At 47.1% G+C, this 21,996-nt stretch overlaps 1 protein-coding gene and 1 long non-coding RNA gene across 2 annotated transcripts; one reads left to right on the top strand and one right to left on the bottom strand.

Moving 5' to 3' along the window:
• Positions 1–871: 871 nt before the first annotated feature.
• On the bottom strand, positions 872–12,014 carry POLR3H (RNA polymerase III subunit H). Its single transcript, XM_037882561.2, has 7 exons — positions 11,860–12,014; positions 9,541–9,672; positions 7,661–7,757; positions 5,314–5,400; positions 4,102–4,165; positions 3,240–3,447; positions 872–2,557 (listed from the first exon to the last, which is right to left on the bottom strand). The coding sequence occupies exons 2-7, from the start codon at positions 9,649–9,651 to the stop codon at positions 2,504–2,506; spliced, it is 621 nt and encodes a 206-aa protein (XP_037738489.1). The 5' UTR covers positions 9,652–9,672; positions 11,860–12,014; the 3' UTR covers positions 872–2,503.
• Positions 12,015–12,092: 78 nt separating this feature from the next.
• Positions 12,093–15,875, top strand: LOC114019614. The gene is made up of 2 exons (XR_006289997.1): positions 12,093–13,624; positions 13,714–15,875. It is a non-coding gene; the product is annotated as an uncharacterized LOC114019614 (long non-coding RNA).
• The last annotated feature ends 6,121 nt before the right edge of the window (positions 15,876–21,996 follow it).

Below are 21,996 nucleotides of genomic sequence, written 5' to 3' on the forward strand. Positions count from 1 at the left end.
AGAAATCTTGCTGTTCAGCAGTTCCAATCTCCACGAACACATCTCTGCACTACCACACCTTCCCCCTGCCCCACTGATCAAGCCAATTCCAAAGAGGTCTTTGAGTAAGAACTCATCTCTCCATCTGACTTCCTACACCAGCTATAGTCTACCACACTGATGACATAAATGGGGGAGGCTTGAGAGGAGGAGAGCTCTTTCCTGGGACCTAGACTAGTACAGCACACTCACCCAGAAGAGACAAGAATAATGGACCTTGCCACTCACTCCCTTACTTATATGCAAATCTTAACTAATTGATTCTTCACTCATTGGGTGAACAGGTCCAGAGATCACTTGTGTTTAAGCAGGTGAAAGGTTTTCAGATAGTGTGAGCATGAGTACCTAGAACTGTAGAGGAGAAGTAGTATGTTTCAGGGAATGAAGTTTCAGGTAGTCAGCATATACAAACAGAACACTTTAGAAGCAGAGTAAAGATACACAGGTGCTGCTAAGTGGAAGACTTCTTGTTTGTTTGAGAATGGGGTCTGAAATTCACTTACTGGGAACAGAAGGGCCCCAGCCGCAGCAAGGATTAGGGGGAAGCAACTCTCAGCTGTGTAGTTCCAACTACCCCCTTAATTTATTGCTGCGCTTGAAAGGAACAGCAGATATACAAAGCTGAGGGGAAAGAAGACCAGTCTGGGAATCTATGTTCCAAAATACTGAAAATTCAAGAACTCTTCCATTTTTTTCTCACTGCACTAATGCAAGCTTCAATCTAGCATCAGAACTCAGGGGGGTAGAATAGCTAAGAAGGCACTGCCAGGGCTGTAACTTGCTAGTTGTTCATGCTCATGTGTGGATAGAAGCCGCAGTGCAATAACTAATGTATGAGACAGACACCTGCAGTAGTTTTTATTGGTCAGACTTCAGCTGCTTGGAATCCATAGTTTTCACATAGCCAAAGAGATGAGTCTGTGTGAAAAGCATCCTCTTCTCCTTGAAGCCTATTCCTAGAACATGCTCAAAACTGTGCTCCAAGTTATAACATTCTGTAAAATGCCATACCTTTCTTTCCCATTAGCAGCCCTGTTAGAATCACACTGACAGAACAATGTTTGGTCAGTGTTGCTATACTTCATTAGAGAAGCTGGTGACAGCACAGAGGGGACTTTATGGGTTCAGATGGGGGTGAGAAGATGAATTCTAGACTTCCTTTTGATTAATCTATGAACCAGCAGTAGCCAAGCTTAGAAGTAAGGGGCTGTAATTATATTGTAGGAATGGTTCCAGTGACTTAAGCTTTGCTTTCATGGTTGAGGTCAGCAAAACCACCATCCAATGAAATTCTAGCCCCCCAAAATGGCTGGTATTTAATCATGCAAAACACATCACAGCCCTGCACAGACTCCCACTAACTTTTTGTTCCCTGCTTTCCTTTCACTGCTGTCAGCAAAAGTAATTGAGTTTGGTTCCTGCATGTTTAATACTGCTCCTCAGAGTAGAAGCCAGAAAGTATCTGCATTAAGATGGAGTAAGCATCCCAAACTGCAGGAACCTGAGTTTGTCTTTTCCTGATAGACAGGAAGCTGGGTTGTGTACAGCCAGTAATAACATTTATTCATCTAATATTAAAACCAGCCTTCCCACCCCCTAAGGGATTGGAAATACAGCTTTACTCAGCCATATGGCCTTGCTTCTAAAATTAAGTGAACATTTCAGCCAAGCCTGAGCTTGTTTTGCATAAGACCACAGCCCATCCACCGTATTACAGCATCTCACTTCAGCACCGTAGCAGGTGCTCGTTTTCAGAGGACAGCAAAGGATTAGAAACAGCAGCTAAATTGCTTCCTAGTAAGCTGACACCCTTCCATCATCATAGCAATTCATGTAATGGAACTCCAGCTCCCTTGTACAGTGAAGTGAATCCTCCTCTATGGGCTGGATTCCCATCCTTGCCCCAGCTCTCAAAGCCTTCCCCATCCTTTCATCACCAGGGTTTACAATGGCTTAAGAGCCAGCATATCCCTTTCCCATACTTTACAGTTTTCTCTCATGTTAAGACAGCAGCACCTCCTTGTTTTGTGCCAAGGAGATATGAACACTTCCACTAAAGGAGAGACAGGCCTTTGCTTACACTTCTCATTACATGTCTCAAGCCAGCACCACCTGTCCTGCCACTGTAACAACTTAGACTGCTCTTTTTCAAGACCGCAGAGACTTTCTTTGGCATTTGAACCCAATTTTGCTCTGCTTTCCAGGATGTCAAAGTCCCAGGTGGGTTTGTGGCTGCTGGGCTCATGTAACAGGGCAGCCCTTGTGTCTGTAGTTTTACTTGTACAGTTCTAACGGAGGTATTTCTTGGCAGTTGCCAGCTCGACTTGGTGGGGAGCAATTACAGGAACATGGAAGCCCTGCTTTCTTGTCCGCTGCCTGGAGGGGAGCAGGGCACCAGCTGGCTCCTGCAATCCTTGAAAGCATCCATCCTGTAGGGTCCATGCAGAGCAAGTTCTAACTGCTGCTAACTGTTTGTCCACCATGAGAGGAGGCCCAGGCCAGGTTCACTGATGGATCCCTGTCCAGAGAGAAGGAAAAAGAATGAGATGAGAATTTAAAAAGATTCAGAGGCAAGTAGATAGGAGTGAATGTTTGATCCAACTTAGCAGTCAACTGTGTGTGTGGGGGGGGGGGGCGGGGGGAATATCTGAGTTATCTACTGGAATCCTCCTTTCCTCTCTGTCTCACAATGACCCTCAGAAGTCCAGCATCCTCCAGACCTGATCAATACTATTTCAGATGTTGGCCAGAGCGTCACTTGAAGGCAGAGTACCCACTGGCCCACACACAAATACCCCACTCCATCACTGGGAAGGTGCAGTTTAAAGGAGCACCAGCACTAATTTAGAGTCTTGCCTTTCCGCCGTGCACAAGCCTTTAGATCAGACGTTCTTTGGGGGAAGAACTTGTTTGGCACAAGGCTATTGTGCAGCACTAGGTGCACTGCTATTCCCTGTGCACCAGGCAACCTCACTCATTGCCTTCAGCCCCCTCCTCAGAACTTCATCCCAATGTTTATTACACTGACAAAGACACCAGATACATATTTAATAAAGCTGATCTCAGTAACCTCATCCTCCACCTTTGTCATCCTTCACCATGTTATCTCTAATTTAGACGGTACGCTACTTGGGGAAGAGGCACTGTCTCTTTAAAATGCCATGCACATCTATGGTGCTGTAGGAATTATACATAGTTACCACCAGAGTGTAGGGTGCCTCCTTCTTCTGCACCTCCTCTGTGGCACCAGAGGTGGAGGCCTCTGTGGAGCTTGGACCTGTAGGGGATGTGTCAACGAAGCTCTCATCCACTATCCGGAAGCGGATCTCCTCCCCCGTGTCCATATACAGGTCATGAGCCCCTTCTTCTGTCTCGTACTCCCACACCCAGACCTGCTCTGCTTCATCGCTGGCCAGCTCAAGTCAAGGCAGTAAAACACATCATGAGAATCCAGTGGTTTTCTCTCACTCAATAGACCGAGAGCCCTCAGAGCAGGAGGATTGTGGTTCGAATCCCAGGATTCACCCTCTTCACACGTTTCTCAAACTGCACCACACTTCTCCAAGCAGCTCTAAAACCCACGCCCTTTTATCTTAGCTTTACAGCAGCAAAAAGGATAATCAGTGCACAAGCTTCAAGGCATAAGATATCACCTGGGATGGAGTCAAAAAAAGAATTCTCCCACCATGTACCCAATTGGCCAAGTGCATCATGTAGGGCAGAAGAATTGGCCACTGATGGACGCAAGTTACAAGACTGGAGAATGTCTCTGCTGTAGAAAAAACCCTCAGCTGTTCAGGTGACCTTGCCATTCATTTCTAACAGGTAGCAGAGTAACCCTACAAGACCCACTTGGTGTGACCCGAAAGGGATTAGCTGTCTAACTTGGACAGCTGACTGCATGGGACTCTGGACTAAGCATGATACTCTAGCTGCTGCCCCTGAGCCTCTTTATAGTACAGTATGGGGCATGCAAGGTTTCAGGTGACAAGAAAGAACTGTAGCCACTTCCCTCCTTTATTTAAAAAAAAGAAGTCAATGTGACAGACGGTTAGAGGATACAACTTAGCTGGCTGCTGCAGGGACTCTGGAGGGATGACAATGTCATCGAAGAAACCAAGAGAAACTGCAAAGCAAAGAATCAAATTAGGAAGAAAAGGATCTTGCCATCAGTGACAGAGTATATTAAAGCGGTATAACATGGTCTTTTTTTTTTTTTTTTCAGTGTGAAGTACAGCGTATCAGTTGTTGTGCCTGCTTAAGTCCCCCTAGCAGATCTATAGCTCTACAGTCCCACTCTTCTGTTCTTTTAAGTGTTTCTCTCTCTCAGTTGCTGTGAAAAGGTTCCTCACAACAAGAAAGGAGAGTGACACCCTGACCATAAACTAGTTACTGTCAAATCCACAAAGTAAACAAAATTTTCACTAACTTTCGATGCAGGGAGGGGTCACAGATGCTGCACATAATCACAAAAAGCAAGAGAATTCCGACCAATGTGATTTATGGTTATAATATACCCCTTTAACCAAATGACTCTCAGAAGCCATGCTAAATGAATTGACAAAGCAAACCTATGCCTCCATCTACCGATGAGCTTATCCACCTGCACAATCTAGTGGATCCAAGCTCTTCTGAAACGTGCACCTACGGGACTGAATAAAGGAGGTTTGTGGGTCTGGGCAAAACTCGCAAGCAAGAGGGCCCACAGCCTGCCCCAAGTCTGAAACTAGCAATTTAACTAAGGGCTTGTCTACACTGGCAATTTACAGCGCTGCAATGTTCTCGCTCAGGGGTGTGAAAAAACACACCCCTGAGCGCAGCAAGTTTCAGCGCTGTAATGCATGAGGTCGGGGTCTCCCCCTCCCCCAGGACTGGTTGCTTCTGACAGCTGTCATACACACACATCCACTCCTTCCACAACAATGATTTGCTTTATGTCCCGAAGCAGTGCATAGTGGGACAGCTACCACAGTGCACTCCTCTCATCTGCAATGCAAGTGCTGCATATGTAAACACACTCTGATGCCTGTGGAAAGCAATGTGAACACAAACCAACACTTTTCTTTTAGCACTCTTCTATCACCAACAATACTGTCAGCGAAAAAACTCTGCAAGTGTAGACATAGCCTTAGTTACTATTGACCCAAGCCAAATAGAAATAATGACTTGGGGTTGAACATCTCTGTATCTCAAACCAATCTCATAGCCTAGGTGCTGGATTCAACACAATGCCCAACAGCTATGGTATCCCTAGTATTAGAAGTTGCAATTTACCATGAACTCCATCCTGACTGCAGCCTTTAATCTCCCCAATCAGAATCTCGTCCAGAAAGGGATGGAATACCACATACCGGAAATGCACTGGAAAGAAGCAAAGATGCTAGGTCTGAGAGAGTCACATACTTAATTTCCTCTGGGTGACAGCCATTTAAAAATAAAAAAAATCTACCCCACACCCTCCAAATCTTGTATCTGATATTTCTTCAGCAGCTTTCATCCCCATGCCAACGATATCAGGAGCACAATCAAACTCCCACAATACTTTTAAGTTCTCAGGAATCATGTGGTGTGCATATAACTGGTCTAAGTAATTGCACAACCTTGTTACTGTAACACTCACCAGCCTACTGTTTGCCACACTTGCTTGTTATTTTTTGTATTGGACTGGAAACTTCTCAGAGCAGAGACTACTTCTTTCTGCCTAGTACAATGGGGTCCTGCTCCTCCTGTTGGGCATTACTACAGCGCAAATAAATAATACCACCAAGCTCCTATCAGTAGATCTCAGTGCACTTCCCAAAGGTCAGTATCATTAACCCCACTTTACAGAAGGGGAAACTGAGGCACAGAGCTTGGAAGTGACTTGCCCAAGCAGGCCAGTGACAGAGCTAGGAATAGAACCCAAGTCTCCTGAGGCCCAGTCCCGTGCCTAAGCCACTAGCCCACACTGCCTAAATAACGCACTTAACCACTGAAAAGCAGCTGCCACGGAGGTGGAAGGCAATAGTTGTATGACAATGCACAGCAATGCTACATAGGAGAGATGTTCGTGACGCTCAATTTTAGACAAATTCCCACTTTGATTCCAGAAGTAAACTTCAAAATATTATCCTTGAAGCTGCCTTTTATTTATTTACTTATTTCTATAAAAGGTGTTTCTCCAGCCCAGGAAGGGATGGGAGAAGTTGCTCCAAAGTAGTTACAACCAACAGAGAGAATTCAAGTTATCACAGAATTTCAGATAGGCTCCCCCAGCAATCTCTATACCAATATTTATTACAATATATTAGATTGTGGGAGCACTGTAAGTATGATAGACACTCAACACAAAGAGACAGGTGCTTGTCCCAACAACCTTATGAATTAAAAAACTAGAGGAAGGGATGGTCAGAGGTATAATATACAAGAAAAGCGGCTAGGGTGGGGATTACCTGCTCAGACGGATTCTCTTTCTGCTTCTTAGGTCACCCCCCACAATAAAGCTCCTGGAATCCAAAACCCTGGCTGGGTATTCCGATGATTGGCAAAGCAGAACGTAACCCAGCTTTGCTCTTCTGCAGGGCTGATACTAACCAAACCAAGTCTTTCTCCAGTGTAAGTTAAACGGATAAGACTGTGGTGATGGGAACAGAGGTGGACACACATCTGGAAAGGCCAATTTTAGACAGTGTCACTTTTCTCACCACAAACATTTTGATGTCTCAACCCTTTGTTACCGATTAGGAACCCGCCTGGCTACTGGGACACTATGGGTGTCAGAGGGGCACTGCAGATGCTTTCTGTAATAGATGTTATTTACCTTAAGGAGTGGCTGAGATGCAGGCAGCAGGATAGTGGTGGTGAGTGGTGCTCAGAAGCATGATAAATTCTACAGCTTAACACATGCCCAAGAGTCGTATACAGTTTCTACTGCAGGCTACCCAATACTCAGGGACAGATACTGAAATAGTTTTCTCTGTCCAGTGGAAGGGTGGGGGTAAAGCCCACTCCAGTGGCTATTCTGGAACACAGGTGAATTGGCTTAACTATTCACAGGCAAAAAAAGCCTTTAATACAGAATTGAGGTTGCAGGTGCTCAACCTCTTGCCCTTCCAGTATGGGAGAGTTTAAGTTCTCAAAATGCAAATGTTGCAGAACAAGGAAGTGTGGTGCTAAGGACCCCCTGAACAACTGTTAGCACTACAAGAAAAAACCCTCAAACATAAGAAAGCCAGGAAATGCAATTAAGGCCATACTTCCCACACAACATAACCTTCACTTCGCCCCCTTGGATCCCCACCGTGAGGAGTCCCTCAGGCAAATCACAAGAGGAGGCAACGGAGTTGGATGCCTCCCTACACATTGTTGTCCAACCAGCAGCAAGTAGTTCCCACAGCAATGGTGTTGCTCAGAGCATAGAGAAGGTCTGTTGGAGTGTATGAACAGGTGAGCCAATTTAAAGTTGCGGTGAGCATACAGAAAACAACAGCTTTTGACAGGGACAGGTGATGTTCCTCTTGGGACTTCTACCTGGGTAGAGTTAAGGTTGTGAGGCTTGAACCATTCCTGCAACCTTCCTAGTATAATTAGAGACCTGAAAGAATCCTGAGACCCACACAGCTTAGGAAAAGCAGTAGCAGACCTTTAGTGTGCGATGCACCATCCCCAGGAAATATGTACGAGTCTTCCAGCTTTGTGATGTCATACAGACAGATGCAGAGGCCAACATTATACACAACCTGTTCAGAGAAAAGCCAATGAGCAATAAATCCCTGGAGTTGTAAATCCCCGCAAATCTCTGCCCCACACCACTCTCAAACACAAGTTTTTAAGCAGGAAGCTCATGCAAATGGCCAACCAGATGAGCTGCCATAGGAGGAACTGGACAAGAGATCCATGTGCATCAGATCAGAGCACTGTAGAGGTGCAAGCCTCAGCTCTTGTGAGGAAAAGACAGTGCGCACCCATCATTACCTTCTAGGGACCCCTCTGGCTCTCTCAGAGGTATCGGAGGGCACGTGTTGACCTACTCCAGAAACAGCACTGCTGCAACCTGAGCCTTTTAGGTTGTTGCCAAAGATGGGAAAATGGGAGAAGTGAGCCCTATGAGTGGCTTAGATAAACACCACCACCTGGATGAGAAATACAGCATTTCCAGAACTAGCTCTTCCAAAGGCCAGAAACGCCCCTTGCTGGGTAGCCATGCCCTTGAATCCCTTTCTGTAAGAGACATGCTTCATTCAGAAGCCACGAAGATTGTTAGCGCAGGTGAAGAAAGCCTTTCCCCTCCATCAGGGTACACCCATCATTAACTCTAGGCCCATCAGTTGATACTCAGGTCAGAGGGAGCATAGGTTTTTTCAGAATAATGAAAATACTGAAGATGTCAGTATACCCCATGGGCCTGGGACTGCCTCACGATCCAAATTACAAACAGAAGAGACCTAATAGGTCCCAACTTGCCCATTCATCCCAGTCAGTGGAAGATGACTCCCTATAGTGTATTAAGTGTCCCGACAATGGGGCTTCTGCCATTCCTTTAGGAGATTGCTCCTCAGCCTATCAGAAATCTTTTCTGTTGTTCAGTTCTGTTTTGTGGGTTGGGAAATTAGCAGGATAAAACTAAAGACCCTGAACATTCCCTCTCTTTCTTTGCTGTTCAAACACTTGTAGACATCAACCCATCTCAAGTCACTGGTGGCCAACTGAGATGTGTTTAATAATCTTTCCACATAAGTCACTCTTCATAGCACGTGGTCATTCTTGTTGCTCTTCTCTGAACTCCCTCCAGTTTATCAGTTACCTGTGTAGAACTGAATGTTGCAATCTAATCATAGTCCCAGTATTTCTATATATGAGGGGTCGTGATCTCTCTGGTCTGTGTTATGATGCCTTTTTATATGCTGTACCAAATCTCATCAGCTTTTTTGTTGCCAGATCACATTTCAAGTGCTTAGTGCACAGCAGTGAGATACTATCACCCCATGAAAAGAAAAGGAGGACTTGTGGCACCTTAGTCTCTAAGGTGCCACAAGTCCTCCTTTTCTTTTTGCGGATACAGACTAACATGGCTGCTACTCTGAAACCTATCACCCCATGGTTTCTTTCAACATTACTGCCTTCAAGGCATTTCTCCAGCCAAGAGGTGTAAATTTGCATTTTTCCAGGCTGAGTGTCCTATTGCTACTTCCTACTCCTGCCAACTACTCTAAGTTCCCTTCATTATTTCTCTGCCCCACTTGGCATCCTTCTCAGTTCGTATTCCCTCGGAATATCATTACTGTGCTCTTTACCCTCCTTGTTCTACATAATTTGAGATCACATTAAGTAATGCCAGAGCCATCACCTTCTCCAACTCAATATTTTTGATCATTACCCTTTGTAGATGGTCCCTTAGGTAGTTTTCAGTCTTTGTAATGGTCCTCATATCCAAACCAGTCTGAATTTAATTTTTTGCTACTTACGCTGTCACCCACAGCTACATAAAAGTCTGGTTCACATGTTCAGTGCTCTAAGCTTTACCTTGTTAGCTAACTTCTTATTTAGTTCTTCAGCAATGGAGTCATTGAGCTTCATTTCAAACTGCCACGGAGGAATCCGTACCGTATCCACCATCTCCACTAGAACAAACATGGCAGCTAGTAGCAAGTGTCCCTGTAGAAAGAGAGCAGAGGGCCAATAAAGTCTGGTCTACACTACAAAGTTTTGCCAGCATAGCTATGTTGGCTAGGAGTGGGGGGAAATAAAAATCACACACAACTAGCCGATATAGCTATGCCGGTAAATCCCCCAGTATGCAAGCAACTATGCTGACAGAAGCATGCTTCTGTTGGCATAACTAATGTTGCTTGGGGAGGTGGTGGAGCTATGCCAGGAGAACCCCCTATGCAGGCCAAGGCTCTGTACTGTAGATAAACCCTAAAAACAGAAGGACCCTTTCAGATCAGGGGTGGGCCTCTAACAGCTCATAACGGTTGGGTGAGGTGTCTGGGAAATCGTTCAGTCCCTGCAGCGTAGACACTTCATTCGCATGGAATGTCTATAAAATCTGGCAGGTTCAATAAAATACTCAAATGATTCAGCTATGCAGCAAAATGATCTTTTAGATTCACTTTGCTAGCTGTCCTACCCAGTAAACCCCAAATGGTAACTTTCTATTTTTCCATTCAAGTCTCCAGCTCAATCCTTTATAATCATGAGTTCTTTGGGACAAAGATTATCTCTTCTTTATATGCATGCACAGTGCCTAGCAACTGGGCTTCTAAGCACTACCCAATAAGACAGCTGAGAAAGGGATCAACATAATTGCTGAGAGCACATCCACAAGACAAGCTCAAGCGTAAGTGAGGATGTGTCCCCCCTGCTGGAAGTGAAAGGAAGGGCTCCTGAGAGAGCATGACTGAAGGGAACTTTGGTTCTTAGCTCATGCAGAAGATTCTGCACCACTCCACTACCTGCCTAAAGGACAGGTTAGGCCACTGTCAAAGATGCCACCTGCACATTGTCACAAAAAAGTGATCTTCAGTTGTGGGTTCGGGGGAAGAAATGGCATTTATTCATACAAACTCAGGAGCAACCCTTTGAACCCACACTGTCTAATCCCTCCCCACTAAAAATACAATCCCCCACATATAGGAACAAACAAAGGAAAATCATTTGCTTTTTTTAAAAAAGGAGTTTGTAATAGCCATTAAGGTGATGGGCACATTACAAATCCCTAAATTAGATACTGTTGTTAACACAAATTGATCCTTAATTACAATATGCCAGATGCGCATGTGCCCCAATGTTAGGTAGTTAACAGTTCTGGGCTTTTTTCCACATTTGTAGAAAGGGACTTGGACAAAAACTGAGTAGCATGGAAGGGGGATAGGAAAATCAGTTTGGATTAGTTCCTCCAGGGGTAATCAACAAACAGACCAAGGGACACATCCAGACTACCAGTCACCTTTGAATGGCCCTCCAAAATATTTTTATTTATTTATCATTATTGGGGATTTATTATTTTCTTCTCTGTATCTTGACTATACCTTGATGAAGAAATTTGGACCTTGAGAAAAAATAATTGTCTACTCCTGATTAATGACAGGTTTCAGAGTAGCAGCCGCGTTAGTCTGTATCCGCAAAAAGAAAAGGAGGACTTGTGGCACTTTAGAGACTAACACATTTATTTGAGCATAAGCTTTCGTGAGCTACATCCGATGAAGTGAGCTGTAGCTCACGAAAGCTTATGCTCAAATAAACTGGTTAGTCTCTAAGGTGCCACAAGTCCCCCTTTTCTTTTTGTCTACCCCTGAGTTACTCCTAGCAGAGCCCAACGCAAGGGTTTTAATCGGACACACGGCGGCCCCTCAGCTGGGGAATCCGGGGTACCCCCGGGGGATCAGGGCAAACCCGGATCGCACAAAGGCCCATCGCGGTCCCGAGGCCTTTCCCCCTTAGGCAGCGAGCAGCGGCCTCCCGCCCGGGCCGGTCACCGCGCGCTGCTCCCGCGCGCCCGCTCCCCGCCCCTGGCACTGGCTTCAGCCGCGCGGCCAGACTCGCCCTGGGCCCGGAGAGCGGCGTGGCGCAGCGTCCGCGCGGGCTGCGCTCGCCCCCCCCCCCCCGCGCAGCCCCCTCCTCCCCGCGCGCGACGGTAGGGCTCGCGCAGCGCCCTCACCGCCCCTGGGGGCTAACGGGCCCGCGCGTGGCCCACCAGCGAGCGAACCGGGGGGAGCGGGGAAGTGGACCCTATGGTGCCGCAAAGCTTGGCGGGATACGTAGACGGCTCCCGGAGGACCAACCTGGTTCCTCTCCAGGCACCTGCCCTGCGGCCCCTTTGAGCCCCCCCCGTGCACCCACCTCTCCCGGGTGCAGCGCGCACGTGGCAACCGCAACACCGGCGCCAGCAGATCGTCCCGCGCCGCGGCAGCCCCCTAGTTACCGGCCAGGTGACTTCCGGTGGGCTGGCCAATCGCCTTTCCCGGGCGGGCCGAAGGGGTTGATTGACATATGGAATCTATATCAGGTGACCAGGGCTCCCCCAATCCCCGAGCGAGGAGCGAATCGGGTCTAGCTCTGCGGTGGGGCGGGCGGGTTGTTGCAGGCTGCGCCATTCCCCTACCCCCGCCCCCCCCGTTGCAGGGACTCCCCTGATCCCGCCCAGGCTCGCGGGGCAGCGACGTCACGTCCCTGGCCAGCCCCGCGCCGGGCGCGCTCTGGCTTGGCCGCGCTGCCGACTCGTGGCGCTGGTGCCGGAGAGGGCCCGGCGCGGGGTTCCGCTCGGCCCGGGGCCCAGGGAGCCGGAAACGTGCTGGGGGGAGAAGGGCTCGGGCTCGCTCGGCCCCGCCCCGGCAGCCAGGCCCGGGTGGGGGACGGAAGCCGCGGCCTCCTCAACCGGCCTCTCGCCGGCAGGGTCCCGCCCCTTCCACTCGCTGCCCAGCCCCGGCTGCCAGGAACGGGCCGGGGGCAGGCACAGCACAGAGCCCCCTCCCTCCCCCCGGCGGGCCAAGCAGAAATGGCGGGGAGGGAACTTGACCCCACAGGCCTCCCTACGCGTCACCTAGGCCTGGCAGGATGTGGCGGGACAGCCCCCTGGGGAGCCAAGCCAGGGCTGGGACTGACCCAGCCATGAGGAGGGGACCTCGGTGCCCTCCTGGGGGACACATTGTGCAATCGCTAGAGCGCAGGGGAGCAAACTACAGGCCCCTCTAATCTCCCCATCCTGCTTCCTGGTTTAGCAGGTCAGGTGGTCATTGGTCCAGCTCTTCGGCTACCCCAGCTGCTGCCCACACCCGACCATTGAATGGCCGGTGATGGTCATTTTGTCCCACCTTTATGCCATGCCAGAGCAGACCATTGACCCATCTAGCCCAGTATCCTATCTCTGTTGTTTATTATTATGTTTTTTTATTACAGGAGCATCTGTAAGCCCTAACTGGGATCAGGGTCCCATTGTGCTATGCAGATGCAGTTCCTGCCCCAGACAGCTTATTGTCTAAGATGAACAATATACAAAGGGTGGGGGAAAGGGACATAATCAAACACATAGTTGTTAATATAAATATTTTGTAATGATGTCAATAAATATCAGCTTTTGTAGCAACCTTGCATGGAAGTTGGAGGGAGGAGCAGAGGTTGCAGGCGGAGGTATCCGGAGGTCAGTCTGGGTGCACATGGCTGGAATGCTAGCTGCAGTTTCAGCATCTCTGTAAATAGTTGTTTTAATAAAAAGCCAATTTAATTTTAGAAACTTGGATCGTGTGCTGTTACTATGCCGTGTGCAGTGCATGAAAGAGCTTTCCCCATTGTCCCTCAGCAGCTTGCTTAAATTGCCCTTGGTCCCCTTCTGTCTGTGCTACTCTGGTACTGAATTCTATGGCAGATTCAGGTAAAATGGAAGCTTTGTTTTCACATTTAATCCAATACAATCATACAACCAGTGCAGTGTCCCTTTGTATGATTTATTTTGCTGGTAAATTCAGTTTATTTTATTTATGCTGCCATAACTTTTCAACATGCCACAGTGTTTGCTACTGATCAGGCCTATTTGCAGTGTAGTTTTCAGCAGAGAGCGAGACGTTTGGCAGTGCAGTGGTGGATATTTGGTATCCAAGAAGGTGTGAGGGTCAGTTTATGTTTTTAACATGCAGGCAGCTGTTGGAAGCTTTTCACACTGAAGAGAGACTGCATCTTATTTTTTCCTTCCCTTTGTAGGTTGGGACATAGGTGACCGGAAACTATGGAGGGGCTTCAACTCCTAGTTCTCCTTCCCCAGGAACTCTTGACAACCACTAGCCTTCCCATTTCCCCCGACCCAATATCTGCCATTCCATCCAAGTATGATGAATATCTACATTAGCTGAATGTTTCTGCTAAAATGATCAACTGGGAAATCGTTAACAGTTATCATTTCAAGTGTCATTGTTAGGCTTTGATGTTAACCCTACTATAGAGATAACAGTTCCCACCTCTCCTGGAGCATTTATATCGGGCTGTTTGCATACTCAGGTGGTAAAAGATTTACATCTGGAATGTTTTCCTCACAGCTACAACAGCTAGAAACTTCGGACCAGATTCTTAGCCAGTATAAAGTGGCATAGCTTGGAGCTGTGATAATTGGACCTTGTCTACACTACAGAGTATTGTCAAATGCAAGTTATGCTGACAATCAAAAACCGGTATAATTACATCACTTCTGTATGTTCGCGCAACGCTCCTTCTGTTGGAAGAGCGCATTCACAGCTGGTGCTTTAGCACTGACAGAGCAGTGCACTGGAGGTAGCTATCCCACTGTGCTACTCGCCACCTTCTGCAGCTAGGAGTTGTGGGAAGGTGGAATGGATTGCAGGGCATTATGGGAGCGGGCTCAACATCCCACGATGCATTTTTTTCTACCGCATCATTCCATGGGCTTCTAACTGCATTTCACGGCATTTTTCAACGACCCGTTTACTGTGTGCCCACCATCTCTGTCTGAACAGATGGATCCTGCACTGCTCTCTACTGTTGTGGTCACTGTTATGAACATGTCATGGCTGGCCATGCAATATATTATGAGCACCCAGTCTGAACAGGAATCAGGGGTGCCTGACATACTGTGTGAAAAGAAACACCAGATCACTTTTGGCATTCACAGAGCAGCTACACATGGTGGACCATTGCTTTTTGGCTTGGGAAACAAGAACTGAGAAATGAGATCGCATTGTTATGCAAGTCTGGGATGACAAGTAGTGGCTGCAGAATTTTCAGATACAGAAAGTCACCTTCCTGGAACTGTGTGTGGTTCACCCCAGCACTGTGGTGCAAGGACACCAAAATGAGAGCTGCCTTCTTGCTGGTGATTGCTATGTGGAAGCTGGCAACTCCAGACAGCTACTGATCAGTCACAAATCAGTTTGGAGTCAGGAAGTCGACCATTGGGGCTGCGTTAACACGAGTGTGCAGAGTCGTTAATCGCATCCTGCTACTGAGGACTGTGACTCTTGGCAATGTGTGTGAAATAGTGGATGGTTTTGCAGCAATGGGAATCCCTAACTGCGGCGGAGCAATAGATAGCACACATATCCCAATTTTGGCCCTGGACCATCTTGGGATGGAGTACATCAATAAAAATGGGTACCTCTGTATGTTATTGAAGGTGCTTGTGGATCACCATGGGCATTTCACTGACATCAATGTGAGGTGGTCCGGGAAGGTGCATGACACATGCATCTTCAGAAACACTGGCCTGTACAGAAAGCTGCAAGCAGGAACTTTCTTTCCAGACCAGAAGATTCCAATGGGGGGTGTTGAAATGTCCATAGTGATCCTGGGAGACCCAGCATACACCATACTTCCATGGCTTATGAAGTCTTACCTGGGAAACCTGGACAGCCAAAAGGAGTGCTTCAACAATAGGCAGAGCAGGTGCAGAATGACTGTAGAATGTGCCTTTGGCAGATTAAAAGCACTCTGGCGCTGCCTTTAGGGCAGGTTAGACAAAAGTGAGGAAAATATTCCCATGGTCATAGCAGCCTGCTGTGCGCTCCATAATATTTGTGAGCCTAAAGGTGAAAAGTTTCCCCTGGGATGGAGCGTGGGGGTGGAGTGCCTGGTGGCTGATTTTGAGCAGCCAGATACCAGCGCTATTAGAGGGCCACAATGGAGGGGGGGGCTATTAGAATCAAGGACTCTTTGAGGCACCATTTTGACAATGAGCTCCAGTAATGTGTCTTTCTATACACCACTCTGCCATGCTTTATTAACTTGCTGCCTTGCATGAAAATTTTGATGATTCCTGACTGTGATTTGTACACAGAAGTGATCAGATTGCCACAGTGTATTAATTCCAGCAGCAACCACTGTGTATAGGAGACAAATAAAGATTGGTTATCTTTTAGAGAGTATGTTTTTATTAAATACCAATTAACAACACACACAAAAGGCTTAGTGGGAAGGGAGATAACAATGAAGGGCAGTGTAGGCTCTTATAGCTGTGTGTAAGTCCAGCTATCCTTTTGGAAGCTGTCCAAAGGGGTGGAGTGAATGGGGTACTGAGATGGGCCGGAAAGTTACAAGGAATGTGTGGGAGGAATTTGGAGAGGGCATGGAAAGCAGTTCTGTATCGACTGCAAGGGGGGGGCCGAGCACACATTAATTCAGCCTGCAGTGTGATTAGGGACTTTAACATCTCCGTTTCCTCCTCCATCACTTCTGTCATTCACTTCTGGCCCATTAAAATTCGCTCCTGGCTCTCCTTCTGTTCTGCCTGTCTATTTTATAATTTTCTTGTAAAGTCTTTCTCCACACCCCGCATTCTTGTTTTTCAGCCTCTGAGGATTGGAGCATCTCTCAAAACATGTCTGCCTTGCTCCTCCTTGGTTGCTTCCTTATCTGGCGGAGGCCTTCTGCTGGTGTGTAGGGTGTTCCCCTGACAGCCACATCTGCAGAAGAACAAGAAACAATAAACAGAAGCATGATTGTTAGTGCATGCACAACATTAAATCATTATAGTAAAATGCATCTTTTAAAAAATATGAATCAGTTTCTCACTGTTCCTTGGCAAGCACACAGCTCGGTGAATGCCCTAAACATGGTGAGTTCGGCCTGGGGTTGGGGGGAATGGGGGAGAGCACTCAAGATGGGGCAAAGGATCTTGGTGTCTTTTTAAGGGGATTACTGCAGGCCAGTAGGGGCAATATTGTAAATTCTGCCACCATTTTCCACAGGCGGTCATCGAAGATGATATCTCACTCCTGAGGATAAGCAAGGATGCAAAGGTACATCTCCTGTGTACATGAGACTTCAGACTGGGTTCTTATGCTGCACGCCTGTGTGCAACTTTGGTCTCTGCATAAGTGATTGCCGATTGGAGCAGGAAAGTTTCCTACAACGGGGGAAGGAACAAAGCAGCTCTGCCAAGGAAACTTTGGCAGAGGATTGGTGAGTACCTCCAGGAAAGTTTCCTTGAGATCTCTCTGAAGGATTCCCTTGAAATCTTGGTGTCCTTTAACACACTGTTCCACTACATTGCTTAGCTGCACAGGGGAATGTGAAGTGCACACAAACACAGCTAGTCTTGTACATTTCTATCCCTTCACCCACTTCTAGAATATACAAAGCAAAGGACAGCTCTGCCTCTTATAACCAAGCAGCATCAACTCAAAAAGATCATTTACCAGAGCTCTCCTCTCCTGTATCATGCACACCAAAAATGGACTGCTGGGACTGGCTAGACTCCTCTGGAGTGGAAACGGGGTCCTGACTTGCCACGCCACTAGGTGACCCTGCCATGTGCTCCACATTGTCCTCCAACTCAACCTTGTTGTCTACAACTTTGTCCTTGAGGTTGAGTCTCTTGTCCACTGTCTCCAGCCCCACTGAAGTATCCATAGGGCTTTGGCGGTGGAGGTTGGGTCACCGCTGAGGACGGCATCCAGCTCCTTATAGAAGCAGCAGGTCTTTGGCACAGCACCAGAGTGACGGTTTGACTCCTTTGCCTTCTGGTACACCTGCCTCAGCTCCTTTATCTCTGCATGGCACTGATGTGTGTCCCATCATAGCTCTTATCCAACATGCCCAAGAAATCCAACCGTAGGTATCAAAGTTCCTACAGCTGGACCAGAGCTGAGACTGCACAGCCTCCTCTCTCCACAGTGCCAGCAGATCCAACAACTCTGGTGTGCTCCAAGCAGGAGAGTGTTTGCTGCATGGATCCTTCATGGCCAGCTGGGAAGATGCGATGTGAGCACTCCATGCCAAGCAAACAGGAAGTGGAATTTCAAAAATTCCCAGTCCTTTAAAGGGGGAGGGGTAGAAGCCTTCCTGGGTGCAGGGCAATGGAGTTCAAACTGCTGACCAGAGCAGTCAGGATAGGCATTGTGGTATACCTCTTGGAGGCCATTTACAGTGACGTAATCAAGCGAAGTGTCTGCACTGACACTGTCGATATAACTTTGCTGCAAAAAGATCTATGCCCCTTGTCGAGGTAGTTTTATTTTGTCATCAAAGCAGGAGAGTGTGACAGGTTGGACACCCTTCCGGGATGCCTGTGATGTACTGGGATTTCACTGAGCCCACCTGCTCCACTAGCCTGGTCCCCCTTTCCCTGTTTTGCTGAATCAGGATCTCTTGCCTCTGGCAGTACGCACACAGGTAGGGCGTACCAGCTGTAGAATCGCACAGCGTCTGCAAGCAGCTCTCTATGGGGAGATTCAGCTAGGAAATTGCCCAACAGTCAAGTGCAGCTTCCCTCTGGAAAGTACACGCAAGATAATATTGTCTTGCGCTGTAGAGAAATCTCTATACAACGTAAGCTCATAAATTCACCCCCTCCCTCAATGTGGAGGAAGATATGCACACCTTCTTGCCCCCCACCCCAGTTATAAGTTGCACAACCTGGGTTTTATAATAAACAAAAACAAGTTTATTAACTATAAAAGGTAGAGTGTAAGTGATTATAAGGGTTAGCAAACAGAACAAAGCAGATTAATGAGCAAATAAAACAAAACACGCAAACTAGGCTTAATACACTCAAGAAACAGGTTACAAAATGTAATTTCTCACTCTAAATGTTGTTGTAGACAAGTTGCAGAGTTTCTGTAGCATAGAGTTCCAGTTATTTCTCTTTACAGACTAGACTCCTGTCTTAGGGTATGTCTACACTACCCACATTACAGCACGGCCACGGCAGTGCTGTGACATGGGCAGTGTAGACACGCTTTATCGCTGGGGAAGAGCTCTGCCTGTGATAAAAAAAAAACCCCCACCCTGAATGAGCAGTGGTAGCGCTCCCGGCGATAAAGCGCTGTGTATCCTGGCGCTTTTCAGTGCTAAAATATTTGTCACTCAAGGGGGTGTTTTTTCACACCCCTGAACAACAAAAGTTTTAGCGCTGAAAGTGGCAGTGTAGACACAGCCTCAGTCTAGACTCATCCCGTGCCTTCCTCTCAGCCCAGTTCCTTTGTCTCCTCGGGTACTTTCAGCTGTCTTTCTTCTTGGGCAGGAAGGCAATGGAGAAGAGTCCTGTTTGCCTTACTCCCAAGCCTTATATAGAATTTACATAAGGTGGGAAGCCTTTGTTTCCAGTGTAAAAGTACCAACAGTGTCCAAGGTGGTACTTTTTACCAGGTGACATTATCACCTGACTTTGTAGTGTCAAAACAACCATGAAACCAGGTTTATTTTCAATGTCCACAGGAAGGAACTCCCAAAAGATGAGGGATCCATGTTGTAGGAGAAGCAGTGATCTGTATGCTCTGTATAACCTGTATATTCAAAAGGTCTGTTACACCTTTCCCCCCACCCCCTTTTGTCTCCTCTCCCTCTTCGAATAACTGTGAAGTGGCTTTCCCCCTCCCTCTCCCTCCTGGAATGCCTGTGGGATGAATGGGCTGGTTGAACAACTGAAAGATCAGAAGAGGTCCCAGGTAGACAAAGTGTCTGGCACTCTGATTAGGCAGCGCTCACACACCCAATGCACGACACTGCGTGGACACTGTCCGAGGAGGAGTGTGACCAACAAGATATGGCCAAGTCATCTCTAGTCACAGGCCCTGAGGAGCAGGTCCTTAAAAGGAGAAGGGACCGTGTGCTCAGGAGTGCACTCACAAGCTTGTACGTCCCATGAAGGCCCTTCGCCCGGACTGCCTGGCCAGTGTTTCGCCACGTTGCATTCCATCGTGCCTCGGGAAGACTTACCTTCATCGCACCATCCATCGCTGAGCTATGGGACACTTACCTTGAAGAATCCTGACATCTCCAGTGCTGTGCCTGTCCTGGGAGTGTGAGAGTGTGAGTGTGACCCCCCTTCTTTTGAGCTTAGCTATCAGTATAATAAACATGCTACTTTCTGCCAAACTCTGATGGGTCATTAGTCCTCCCTAAGCTTACTAGCTGGCCCAATTTTGGGTGATAATTCACATCTTTGAAGACTCATTGTCTTTTTCCTAGCAGCCTATTAAGGCTGATTGCTCACTGTCTGGTGGGCATCTCCAAATATAACCACAGTTGTAATTGTTACATAGTCAATATTCCTAACTCCAGATACAGAAATGATACATGCATACAAATTGGATAATCACATCCAGTAAATCATGACCTTTCCAGTGATAATCATAGTTTCTCCTGCGCAGTTATTCAACAGTGGATTGTGCAGCAAAATGAGTAGTTGAAGAATTGTGGAAAACAAGGGGCTCTGCTAATGCCTGAAACTTGCCAAAGCAAGATGAAAAGAGAAGGCTTGAGGTGTTTAAAAAAAGCTTTAAGGAAAACCAAGCATCTCAGCAGCTGCCAGTCAAAACCACAGTCAGTGCAATCGCTTTGATGCAAACACTAAGTTCTACCCAGCAGTATGCAGCGGGAGTGTTTCTGAATTATTAGATACTGTACTGTCTTGGGGAACACACGTGGGAGTAGGATTGGGACTAGTGTCCCTAGGCTTTATTAGCATGTTATTTTTCTGTAGTTGGGGTTTTCAGATCAATATTATGCTCTCTCACTTAGTAATTATCCCGTTTCGCTGGAATTTTTTTCTTCATAAATATTTGTGATCTGAATATTTTTGTTTTTTTAATGGGGGATGATGAAGGCTAGAAGCATGCTTAGTGGGGGCATGTACTATTCCAGTTTCCACCTGCCAGGTGAGTACCGGAGTCCTTAACTGCTGCTATCCCAGTCCTGAGCTCTCCACACAGCTCTGTTAATGTACCTCAAGCTTTATATACAGCTCCCCTTGCTATTCCAGTCCCAACCCCACACAGACTACAAGTGTATCTTCCTGCTGCCCTACAGCACCAGCTATCCCAATCCTGGCCCCACAGAGCTTTGCTAGTGCACCTTGATTGAGATCTGCAGCACCCCTTGCTATTCCAGGCCTTGCCTTACATAGGTCTCTCAATGCACCGTTGTTAGGACCTGTAACTGAGGCACAGTTGTTTTGTTACACTTGTCTGTTAGTTTTGCTCCATCACTATTTTGTGGAAGGGTGTGGCCCTTTTCTCCATCTCCCCAGGCTCTTGCTCACGTCCTTCTCCCAACGGTATGGAATAAAACATTTCTACCTCACAAGAGGAAATAGAGGTATTGGGATGGCAGAGAGAGATGATCAGTCTGGAGAGTTTTGAATAAGAAACAAGACAGTTAAGTCGGGGCAGCAAAGGAGAGAGGAAGGTGAATTAGGGATGGGGAAGGAAAGTGAGTTAGCGGCTAATCATGTCATATTAGAGTCTGTCAAGCCTTTCAGCTCTAGATCACATTTGATCTAGTCAGGCCCATGTTGGTAATAACCAAAAATGGTCAGTGTGCAAAGTCTGCTGAGTGTCCTGTAGGAAATGCGTTTGTGGGTCTCAATTCAACAGTGGCCATATCACAAAAAACACCACCACAGCTGGTACTAATTGATAAGTCGGCACCCTCTGCCAAGAATGGAATGGGGCAGAGAGACTGATCTCTGTTCTCATCCATTATGGTTGGCCCCTCCAATAAAAGGTTGTGCCGGAGGGGTATGATGCGTGGCAGATGCTTGCATTGCTATTTTCCATGCTTTATCTCTTCTGTAGGCACACAGAGGCACTCAGTGCTCCCAGCCATCAATGCAGCACCATTTATAAATAAGCCTAAGATTTTGTCATGGATATTTTTAGTAAAAGTCTTGGACAGGTCATGGGCAATAAACAGAAATTCACGGATGCCCGGGACCTATCCATGACTTTTGCTAAAAATAACTGTGACAAAATGGGAAGTGGAGGGTCCGGCATCCAACGCCGCTGCAGCTCATGGCAGTTGTGCGGTCCCCCCCACCACCAGTGGTGCCTTAGAGCTCTGGGGCCGGTGGCTAGGAGTTGCGGTTTTAAAATTCTGCAAAACTCTGCATATTTTACGTGTCAAAATAACACAATATAGTCATGCCAGATTCAATTATGTTGGTAATTTATTTCAAAATACCTGTCAGAAAGTAATGTCTGTAATAATACAGACAAACATAATTCAGGATTTTTATTTTTTTTTTACAAATAGATT

Source organism: Chelonia mydas, chromosome 1 (assembly GCF_015237465.2).
Source record: "Chelonia mydas isolate rCheMyd1 chromosome 1, rCheMyd1.pri.v2, whole genome shotgun sequence".
Classification (NCBI taxonomy): domain Eukaryota; kingdom Metazoa; phylum Chordata; order Testudines; family Cheloniidae; genus Chelonia; species Chelonia mydas.